This window comes from Halichoerus grypus, chromosome 1 (genome assembly GCF_964656455.1).
Source record: "Halichoerus grypus chromosome 1, mHalGry1.hap1.1, whole genome shotgun sequence".
In the NCBI taxonomy this organism is placed as follows: Eukaryota; Metazoa; Chordata; class Mammalia; order Carnivora; family Phocidae; genus Halichoerus; species Halichoerus grypus.
This window is the reverse complement of record NC_135712.1, coordinates 102,999,636-103,011,715: the sequence shown is the minus strand read 5'-3', so window position 1 is coordinate 103,011,715 and position 12,080 is coordinate 102,999,636. Positions and strand designations below refer to the sequence as shown.

At 36.2% G+C, this 12,080-nt stretch overlaps 1 protein-coding gene across 1 annotated transcript in view; it reads left to right on the top strand.

The window, feature by feature from the left end:
* Positions 1-923: 923 nt before the first annotated feature.
* Positions 924-12,080, top strand: part of LOC118551455 (IQCJ-SCHIP1 readthrough transcript protein) — a 737,664-nt gene continuing 726,507 nt past the window's right edge. Inside the window, exon 1 of the mRNA XM_078069950.1 lies at positions 924-1,072. Within this exon, the coding sequence (XP_077926076.1) occupies positions 1,064-1,072 (9 nt within the window). The 5' untranslated portion in view covers positions 924-1,063. The remainder of the gene's footprint in view (positions 1,073-12,080) is intronic.

Below are 12,080 nucleotides of genomic sequence, written 5' to 3'. Positions count from 1 at the left end.
ATAGATTGCTAGTGTGTGATGCTTCCAACCTCACTCTCTGTTCGTGAGCTGTGGAATTTTTCAGACAAGGTGAAGTCCACATGTGCTCCCCAGACATTATTGACTTATTTGTAAGCCTAAACAAAATCACAGCTATTGTCTCTAAGAAGTTAATTTGCCAAAGCTCTTTTCTTCCTACCCTTAATTATGTATATATTTATAGACTTGAGCCACCTGCCTGCTCAATGCTCGTGTATAACCATATCTCTTATGTACCACTTAATGGTTCAGGGCTCTTCCTTTATACCCTCTTTGCTTCAAACTCAACATTTAAATATCTGTACTCACCTTACCTTCTCAGTATTAAAACGTTTTTTTCTTTACTTCCTTGAAAAGCTGCAAACAAGCCTTTTAACATTTTATCTGGACCAAACAGTAGTGGTTTTACACAAGAAACGAGAACTCTGTAAGTAAATCTGTGTATTTATATGACTAAAGTGCATTATAAAAAGAAGCAGTAAATCCAGTTTTCTACATAAAAGGAATTAGATTTTCCAGTTTACCTTTGCACTGGGATTAATAAAATGTGCAACAAATAGCTGATGGAATGATCCATTTGAAGTTTGTAGAGGCATCTTGGGAAGCTGGCTGGAGTAGCCTTTTTATTTTTTCAAAAAAGGATGCCTGCTAATTTTTTGATTCAGTCTTGTTCTTGAATGACTGTTTTAAAATGAGCTGAGAGACTGTTACCTGCCCATTTCTGCATGGCTGAGCAAATTCACCCGTAAATCCAAGTTTCTCTTCATTTCCATCACTATACGTCTGTCTCCAAATTACAGAGCATTCGTTCCTGAGCTGGAGAGGTGCCAGAAGTTTCTCATCTAGCTGTCTGTGGGCTGCCTTTTTCTTTCCCCTCTTTGAGGCTTTCTGATGCTTAGAGTGAGCTCAACTCAAAGGTTTCCAGCCTCACACTCGCCTTACATTCCCCCACAGTCACACCAAGCTCTGTGATTCTGAGGAAAACCGTGTGCCAGCATCCGATTCACAGTCTCCTTTTACCTGCAGGTGTTCCAGAAACTTCAAAATGCGTCTGGTAATGTATTTGCTTCTCTAAACATGCCACTTTGGCATGCATTATATGCAGCTGCTTATTATTTTTTTAAAAAATCTGTCTTGAATAACATGCATGCTAAGAAATGTCAAGGGGGGCTTGTAGAACTGTGTAAGCTTAATTAGTGGTCTAGGTGTTCGTGTGTGTGTCCTTGTTAATGTAGGCATGTTTGCATAAATATGTATGATTTATGTACACATATGTCTGCACAGGCAGATTTCACTAAAGGAATCTTAATGGAAGCACTACTTTTTATGTACATGCAGGTTTTCTAATCAGATCTGTAAACATCTTACACAGCAGCAAGTAGAGGAAAAATACATTTTTCATCCCCTTGCAAATGGCATGTTTTAGGTACCTATTTGAAAAACCCTCCTTTCTTTCTTAAAAAAAGGGGGTGATTGTGTGTGTGTATTTTGGGTGTGGGGGTGTTGGTTTTTGAGAATTTGGAGAGAAGAGTTATCTTCCTGCTGCATGAGAATGTCTACCCCATGTTACCTGCCTTCTTAAAACTCACTAATCACTGAGGAGAAGAGATGTGGTTCCGCTTAGAAGTAACCCCAGGGGACATTGAGCCGCAGTGTTCAGCAGGCATTTTAGGTATTCTAAATACTACTGCTTGAATAATAAGTAGATGGGGTAGATTTGCTATCGCCGAGTCCTGCTATGTTTCCTGGCTTGTAGAAATCACAATCACACTGTACATTTAGGATGTGCATGTGTTTATTGAACTCTAGTAAAGCAGCATGAGAGTCTGGGCTCATATATCACATTATTTATTTGCCAGTGTTGGGTGGTAGATTCTAAAATTAAGAAATTACTTAGCAATTAATAATACATTCAGCATCCCTTATCTCATTGGGTGAGATTTACATCCTTGGGACTTGCTCTTCTAGTTATAGAGACGAATGATTTAAGGTTCAGACTTAATTGCTATTTCAAATCTTTAAGCTAGAAAGGTGCTTGGAATACTTTATTTAAAAGTCTTATTTTGAAAAATGTGTATGTATATTTCTAACTGTGGTGGTGAGCCAATTATGACTATAATGTGCTATATGTTTAAGAAATACAACTTGATTATTATTCATTTGAATAACAGACATTTTCTTTCTTGTCTTCATATTATAATAATTCTTCCACTTTGTATGATGTTCTTGCTTTTGAGAGATCAATAATTGTTGTAAAGATGAGAATAATGTAGCAACTCAGAATTCAAAGAAAAGTAGGTTGAAATAGCAGTTTTCTGAGAAATTAAATAATAATAGATTTTCCCAAGTAGGTTTTCTAAATGTACAGTGGGTTTGATATTTGAAAATGGAAACATCTTAAATGTAAACTTGTTAAGTGGAACAGACTGGGATAATATTAATGCCTTCTTGTTACTGTTCCTCACTACATTTAAAATGAGGTAGTACATTGGCTATTAATTGCCTTTCCTTCATGATATTGATTATAAAACCAACGATTGTTTTTTTATTGGCTTTGAATTGGATCACTGTAAACTTTGGTAAAATAGTTTACTGAATTGTAACAATAAAAATGCATGGTCTTAAAAATCAGTGTGAAAACTACTTTTTTTAGCATTCAAGATCTAATATTTTATCACTTAGAGAGCTGTGTACTTACAGAAGATTGTGTATATTTCAAGAAAATTACCTAACTTTTAATGCTGATTTTGTCAACCATGTCTAATTCGCAATTACTCAAACTAACACAGTAAAAATGCATTTCAATATGTATGAATGGTTCCTTGAAAGGGCATATTATATTAGGAGCCATTAAAAACCCATGTAAGCTATTAATGTTATACTCATGTATTGCTCTGTGTGTAAAGGATTTTTATTTTAGGTACCATTCATTTCCAGTATTTAAATACACCTAAGATTGTGACCTATTTGATATAGGAACCTTGTCTTGATGAGGGTTTCAAATTGAATGTATAGGATGGTTGGAGATTTAGTAGCACTTTTTAAATATGTATTGCAATATGTATTAATGCATTCATACAAATATTGGGCTATGTAAAAACATTCCTAGCTTTCAGCCAACCTTTGAAGTTGGTTATTTTGTTTGAAATCAGTTTCATAGGCATAAAAAGAGGTTTTATTTTTCTGAACCTGTATGGCACTGTGTAGTAGCGGGAAAACATCCAGTGCCATTTTGTAGGGAATATCGCAGGAACTATTTAGTGAGAGGAAAAATGCCTTGTTTCTGTTTCTAATTATGATTTCCTACTGCCTTTTAGATGTATGGTAGACCAGGTCTTTATTGTATAAAAGCACATTTGTATTATCTACAATACCTGAAATGATTGTAAAACACTTCCTTCATACATTAGTTTACCTGTTATATGACTGAGATTGCTTTATGAAACATTTCATTTTTTAAGGCTGATATATAGAAAGAGGATATAGAAATATAATTTGTAGACTGACCATGCACCAACAACTGAAAACATCCTTAAAGTAAGCATTTATTGAGCATAGCTTTGCCAAGCCATCTTCTATCCTTGGGCAAAAGAGTGGGTGGAGGAGGAGGGTTCTTATCTAAAGAGACAGGAGATGCTTTTCCTGCTATTTCATCATTAACAATTATTTATGGAGGCACACACACCTTCAACATAGCCTGAGAATTTTATATATATATATATATTTATATTTATATTTGTGTGGTGTGTTTGTGTGTATATATAGTTTGTTTGTTCTTAGTTTCAAAATGATACCATTCTAAGGTTTGCCCATAGAGAGGAATGATCACAGTTGGGGTGGGTAGAGCAGGCAGGCTGGTGAAGGAAACTTCGGGGAAGGTGAGTTCTCAACCAAGTTTTGGAGGAGATTATTAGCAGGAACTGATGGAAAGGGCAGGAATAGGCATTTGGGGTGAATGGGAAAGAAAGATGTTAACAGGAGACAACAAGGTAATAACATTGCATGGAGAAGAGGCACCATATTGGCAGTGATAGGAAGTGAAATTGAAAAAAAATCACAGGGTTGAGTTTGAAATATTTGAAGATAGAATAATTTGAAGATTAATCTTCATTAGCTTTATCATATCCTGTGGAAAATTTTGTGAAAGTAAACATTTCTTCTATTTTATCATAATCAATAACCTCTGTAAACAGCATTTAAAAGTCTATTCAGTAACATAACTTAACATTTCATGAGCATTTACTATGGGCCAGGCACGGTGCTAAATACTTTCAATGCATTATCTTGTATAGTCCTCACTTACTATTAAAATCCTTATACTACAAATGAAGAAACTGAGGCACTGAAAAGTCCTATAACTTGTCTAAGGTTGTATAAAGTCAGAAGTGGCTGAGCTGGGATTTGAACCCAGATTCTGGAGCCCAGACTTTGAACCTTTCTGATTCCCATATATCAGCCTCCTGTCACCCAATTCAAACTTTTAAGTCCCCTCTGAGTACCCTCTTCCTCATCCCCCTTCCTTTAATCAGTCCTGAAATCCTATTCACACATCATATTTTCTTATATCTTTTTCTTTCTTTACACACCTGGCTCAAGATCTCATTTCCTCTTACCTGTAACAGCAAAACAGCCTTCCAGCTGATCTCCCTGACTCCTGACTGCTCTCCATTCGGTGCAGCCTCTACATCGTGACCATATTCACCTTCACACAAGACCATTTTGATTATGTCACTCCTCTGCTCCAAAACCTTCAGATGAAAACTTATACAGTCCACAGCTACATTCCTTTGATCAGTTCTCATTTACTTTTCCAGGCATATTTCTATTAACCTCCTATATATTTTCCAAATTCCATACAAACTGCCCATTCCCTCTAATCTCTCCCAAATTACTTCATTCTGCTTCCTTCACGTGGAATACCTTCTTCTCAGCTCTACAAATTCCTGCCTATCCTTCAACTCCAAAATTAAATATAACTTATGCTACATATAAAAACAAGCACTTAGCTGTAGAATTAAAATTCCTCCACCCCTGGGTCCAGATTTTCATACCATCAGATCATGCAGGGTCTTTCTATGCCCATAGAAAGAAGCTTGGTATTTATTCTCTAGGATATAGGGAAAACAATGAAGAGTATTAAGCATTGAAATTATAAATCAGAGTTGCTTTTAACTCAGATCACGCTGTAGCAGTGGAGACTGAATTAGATGGGAGCAGTGGATACTGAATTAGATAGGAGCAAGATCCATTGGAAAGACCCATTAAGCAACTATTGCATCTGCCTGAGGGAAGACTGAAAGGGCTGTGTTAGGGGGAGGAAAATGATGAACGAAATTCTAAGTGTTTTGAATTTGAGATCCTGAGGATTAGGGTGAGGCAGGCAAAATACCTATGGTGCAAAATTAACTTCCCAAGTGCCCACTCAGCACTTACGGCAGTGTGAATGCCTCCTTAAATTCTTCACCCTAGGTGCCTACCTTGCCTCACCTTGAGTTCTTACAGATTTTGTAGAGATACGCCTTGGCATCTAAGGAGGTACACCACTCAGTTCTCCCTTCAAGAAAGAACTTGCCATTTAGCTGCAAAAAGTGCAGTTAGCTGAGAGCCTCCAGTTGCAGAACATTCAGGATAGGATCTGTCCCAGCTTTTGAGTCACAGCCATACCCTTCCCAGGAACCCCTAGTCAGAGACTGGATAGGTTAGGGGTACTCAGCCCGTCAATTTCTGTCCAAGGTGGGGCTACTTTAACAGGCAATCTTCCTTCTGAAGTTCACCATTGAGTTGGATGAGACTGAAGTCATATCTGAAGGCTTTCTCTGTCCAATTCTGCTTCCTCCCCTTTTATCTTTATACCATCCCCCCAATAAACTACTTGCTCAATAATTCTCTCTCAGCATCTGTTCTCAGAGGACCTAAATGACACATATAATAAGCAACTGATCACATCAATCTGGACCTGGACCTAGAGATGAAGAAATAAACTTTAGTGATCTCATTTCCTCTTACCTATAATAAAAAAACAGCCTTCCAACTGATTTCCCTGACTCCTGACTGCTCTCCATTCAGTGCAGCCTCTACACTGCACTGCAGTGGTTCATCTGCAGACATCTCTTGGACTCTTGTTATCTTCCCTCAAAAGAGTCTCTTCCTGTCCCTTTCTGATTCCCACACACACAAGAGTCCAAGAGATGTCTGCAGATGAACCATCTCATTTATTTCTTCAAATGAATGACATACAGATCTTTCATTTTTTCTCTCACCTCAGGCACTGCCTATTCAACTCCTAAAGTTTTCCTGATTTTACCTCACTGTCCTAATCACTTGAACAAAATGTTAAGGCATAGAAGACAAAAATTGTGTTTATAGACACCAGCCATTCCGACAGAGCTTAGGTTCTTTTTTCTAAATTCAACTTTTTTTGGATCACACAATTTCTTACTGCCAGTTTGAGTGAATTGTTCTTGTTGTTGTTGTTGTTGTTGTTATCATTATTACTATTAATAATTTTCAAGAAGATATTTTGCCATTTGCACACTCTGACCTTCAGAATAGGAAACTATCACAAGAAGATTAGAAATCTCCTTCCTAATCCCAGACCTATATATAGGACAGTATGTTTTCCTGATTGTATTAAAACAGAAAAGCAATAAGACACTGAAATATGAAAGCGAAGGGTCTTTGTGGACTTGGGTGATTCATTGCTTCACCCTCAACTTTCAGGGATCTGATCTGTACTAGACAATATTTAATCTTCATGATAGACTAATGTTTTTGATACTATTGATTATTACTAATTTTACAGATGAGGAAACTGGCTAGAGAGGTTTAGTAACTTGCCCAAGGTCACACAGTAGATAAGTAGCAGAACAAATTTGAACCCAGGGCCTGAAAAACTCTCATATGTAGCTCTGGACACTGGGTGTAAGCAGAGCAGTAAGAGGGCTTTTCTAACTAGAAGCCTCTTGTGTGGTGCCCTCCTTCCTCTCGCTGCTCTTATCTTCTTGCGTCCTAGCTCTTTTCTGTACACAATAAGGAAAAATTGTTGTAAACTCAGGAACCAGCACCAAAGCTGTTTTTTTGAAGGACTGATAATCATTTGCTTGCTGAGATTAAAAATATGTTGCTACCCTATTCTTGTGATGCGTATCTCTGCAGTGTGGGAGTGTACCTGCTCATCCTCACCCCACTATGTCACTCTTCTTAAAAGGGATTTGTTGATGCTTAGAATTAGGAGACTATAATTCTGCTTCAGTTTTGGTTCACTTTGGACAATTTGAACTCACACTTTATGGGAGAGAGCAAATTGCCACTATATGCTACTATATAACCACATGCCTTTGAATGAAAGTACATAAACATTCTAACTTTATAGAACTCCAAAAAAGGAAGAATTAGGTATGATACAGCCCCTGGTAATCTCTGTTTGTTGACAGGGACAACTCCTATTTTGCCTCCTTATACACCTCATTCTGAAGACTTGATTTCCTTAACTGTAAAATGGGTATTACGACAATTAGCTTCTCTAAAGAAGTATGGCGCAGTAGAATAAATAGAAGCTTCAGAATTAGACATGCCTGCTTATTAATTCTCCCTCTGTCACTTTGGCAAGCCACTTTAATATCTCTGAGGAATAGGGATAATACATTGTTGTGAGGAGAAGATGGTTCATGTGTTATTTCAGGCACAGAACAGGCATTTAATAAATATGTTTAGCCACATCAGTAGGTGCACAGAGGCAGATAGATGTGTAAGTGGTTAAAAGCACCCAACTCCGGACTTAGACTTCTTAGGTTCAAATCTGAACTGTGTCACTTATCACCTGAGTGATGTTGAGAAATTTACTTAACTTCTTTGTGCTTAGTTTTCTTGTATGTAAAAATGGGGGAATGATAAAATTACCTTCCTTTTAGGATTGGCAGGGGGAATACATGACATAATGCAAGTAAAGCACTAGGAATAGTGCCTGGCACATGGTAAGCATGAGTGTTAAGCCCCTCTTTATGAGATTGAGTTCACTGTAATCTTGTTTCTTTTCAGAATGAGGAGCCTGATAATTCACAGTATACCTAAAGGCAGGAATTTACAGTTTCTTGGCATCCAGTGTCCACTGAATCATTAATGTTATATATACCTCAGCTAACAGTTTCTTGTACAGTCTGTACTATTGTTGGTGCAAGTCAGCCTCTTGTGTACCAATTGTAAGGAAAGAGTAAATTGGTACAACCACCTTTAAATGGCAGTTTGCAATATCTATCACCATTTTATCTTATTTTAGTATTTTTCAGTTTGCAATATCTATCACCATTTTATCTTATTTTAGTATTTTTATTTTAATTCCAATATAGTTAGAATACAGTGTTACATTAGTTTTAGGTGTACAATATAGTGATTCAACAATTCTGTATATTACTCAGTGCTCATCAAGATAAATGCATTTTTTAAAATTATTTATTTATTTATTTATTTGAGAGAGAGAATGAGAGACAGAGAGCATGAGAGGGAGGAGGGTCAGAGGGAGAAGCAGACTCTCTGCTGAGCAGGGAGCCCGATGCGGGGCTCAATCCTGGGACTCCAGGATCATGACCTGAGCCGAAGGCAGTAGCTTAACCAATTGAGCCACCCAGGCGCCCCAAGATAAATGCATTCTTAATCCTTTTCATCTATTTCACCCCCCACCCCCCACCCAACTCCCCTATGGCAACTATCAGTTTGTTCTCCATAGTTAAGAATCTGTCTTTCGATATTTCTTTTTTTCCTTTTGTTTGTTTAATTTCCCAAATTCCACATATAAGTGACATATCTAGAAAAATGTTGCTATGGCCGATGCATGTGCTCTCTTCTAGCATTTTTGTGGTTTCAGGTTTCACATTTAGGTCCTTAATCCATTTTGAGTTTACTTTTGTATATGGTGAAAGAAAGTGGTCCAGTTTTATTCTTTTGCATGTTGCTCTCCAGTTTTCCAAGCACCATTTGTTGAAGAGACTTTTTCCCATTGCATATTCTCGCCTCCTTTGTTGAAGATTGACTATGTAATTGTGGGTTTACATGTGGATTTTTTTTCTGTTCTGTTGATCTGTGTGTCTCTTTCTGTGCCAGTACCATACTGTTTTGATTACTATAGCTTTGTAGTATATCTTGAAATCTGGGATTGTGATAATTCCAGCTTTGTTTTTCTTTCTCAAGATTACTCTGGCTATTTGGGATCTTTTGTGATTCCATATAAATTTTAGGATTGTTTGTTCAAGTTCTGTGAAAAATGCTGTTAGTATATCTGTCACCATTTTAAATGCACATCTCTTTTGACCAATCAATTTTACTTCTAAGAATTTTCCTAGAGATGTACTCACATGATTGAGTAAAAATGTGATGGAGTTGTTGCTTGCAAAATTATTTATGATGTTAGAAATCTATTAACAACTAAATGTATATGCAGAGAAAAATATTTAAATAATTTATGGTATATCCATGCAATAGAATACTACAGAGGAGATTTAAAAACTGTTAGAGCCATAGAAATAGATATGAAAAACTGTACAAATGTACTTTTAGGAGAAAAAAACATTTTTTTAGAGCAGTCTCTATAGAATGAGTGATACTGTTTTTGTTAAAAAATAGATATATTTATATCCATTTGCTTATTTAAGCATAGAAAAACTTTCAAAATATATATGAGAAACTGTCAGTAGCGTTTACTAAGGAGAAGTGGAAATGTGCATTGAGTGGACACTTTTACCTTCCCCTGTACATGTGCTATTTGAATTGTTTAAGATGGACATGTATTGCTTTTATAATTTAAAAAGTGGTCAAGAAAAATCCCTTTATATCCCCTAGTCCCAGATATTAGTTTTTTAAAAAATTATTCCATCATGCAAGTATAATCCTTAGCCTTGGTGTAATATTTTTGAATTATTGAGCCAAGTGTTATCCTAAGTTAAGACAGAATGTGTAGCAACTCAGAGCCAAAGCTCTAATTTGCTCCCAGAGAGCAGAAACCAGAATGACTAAGGAGATTTCCTAACATCAAGTCACAGGAGAGTCTTACGTCCTGTGGCAAAAATTCCTGTTGTTCAGAAGTTCATGCACTTAGAGAGGAAACATTAAGTCAAACAGCATCAATGGGGCAAGGTAACATCTATTCAGTGACTTTTCCTCAGGACTTAATTGAGTGCTAAACACAGGAAAACATTACACATGGGATTTTTTTACATTGTTCCTCTGTATTTCTAAAGCCCCTCACTCAATCTTTTGCAAAATGCTATATAAAAGTTACATTGCTTTGGGTTTTGAGGGCAGAAGTAATTTGCATGGAGAGGTTAATCAAGATTTTGCCCTTTGTACTTCTAAAAGTGCTTACACATACATTGTCTCATTTGATACTCACAAATGAGGTATTAAAAGAAGTATTATAAAGCTCATTTTCCACATAAGGACCTGAGGTTTGGAGAGGTTAAGTGACAAGCTTAAGCAAGTCCATGTGGAGCTGAACACACGAGGACTCTTGGTTATCCTGATTATGTCTTGGCTGTCCTTGGCACTGGTAGCCAAGGGCATGGCTGTGTAGCAGAGTCATTTCTATGGTTGTAATGTTGATCTAATATTTTCTTGAAATCACTTTTATTCTGGTTTAGGAAGACCCAGGCATGACCAATTGAACTTTCTCCCCAATGTGAATTATAAACATACTCATTTAAATGGCTAAGGGACATCTAATAAAATTGAGATAGATCCAGGTTCTCATTTTGACTCTACTTACTAGCTATGTAATCTTGCGTAAATTGTTCTCTCATCTATAAAATGGGAATAAGGATAGCATTAATCTTCCTGGGATGCTTTTAAGAGTTTAAACAAAATAATGTATGAACAGTGCTTGATAGAATGTGTGGAACATAGAGCAAGGGTCAATAAACACCAGCTACAATAATAATTGTTAATAATATTATAAATAAATAAGAGTCCAGGTGGGTACAATAAGCATGGCTCTAGTAGAGACCAGAGCTTTTGTGCACTTGGAGATGGCATCCAAGAGTTGCATCCCAGCGTGGACACCAATCAGTTTCTTTCTTTTTGGAGAAAGCTACCCTGGAACCAGAAAGAGCTAACTAAACAGGTAGAAAAGTTGCTTAAAACTTCACTGAGCCTCATTGCAGGAGTTTGGGAATCTTTGACTTAAGAGACCACCCCCAGCCGGAAATAGAGCTCACCAGTTTTCCAGTTTGTGATCAACAGTAAGATGAGGTAGGTAAGTCTCTTAAATTTTAACTTCTTAAATTAGATTTTGGGGGAAATCTGAGAAACCAGAGCTCAGAATCCATGTAATGAATAGTGAAGGGATTTATTTGCTATTTAGCTTCAAAGTAACCTTACTAATTATTCTGAGCTTTTTAAAACTTAATTTTCTTTACTATATAATTAATTTTTACATACTGCCAAAAATACATAGACCCAAAACAGAAGAAATAAAAGTTTTTAGAAAGAAGCATCATTCGCATTTATTTTGGTATACATTTTTGATACTTTTATGAATGAATATTTTTTAAAACAAAACTGTAAAGCACTCTGTATATAGTTTATGGCCTGTCAAATCCTAGCAATATATCATGCACATCTTTCCATGTCAATAAATGCTTTTCTAGAACTTCATTTTAATGATTGTATAGTATTCCTTTGGATGGGCATTTCCTAATTTAACAGTCTTCTAATGTTGAATGGTTAGGTTGTTTTCTTCCAGCAAGAAAAATTCTTCTTGAAAAATCATTGTACAATCACTTAATTCTTTCTTTAAAATAAATTCCTAGAAGTGGAGTTCTAGGTCAAAATATAAATGTATTTTTAAGGATTTTGGTGTCAAATTGTCTTCCAGGTAAATTTTACCAATTTTATCCTAATTATTAATAGTGCACAAGTGTAACTAGATCATTGAATATTTAAGTAAACAAACTTGTGTTCATTTATTGTAAAAGGTGAATACTTTTATAATAGCCTGAATTGCTATGCCAAGAATAAAGAGTATTTCTTTTTAATGCCAACTTCTATTTTTGTTTTCGTACTCCAAACACAATATA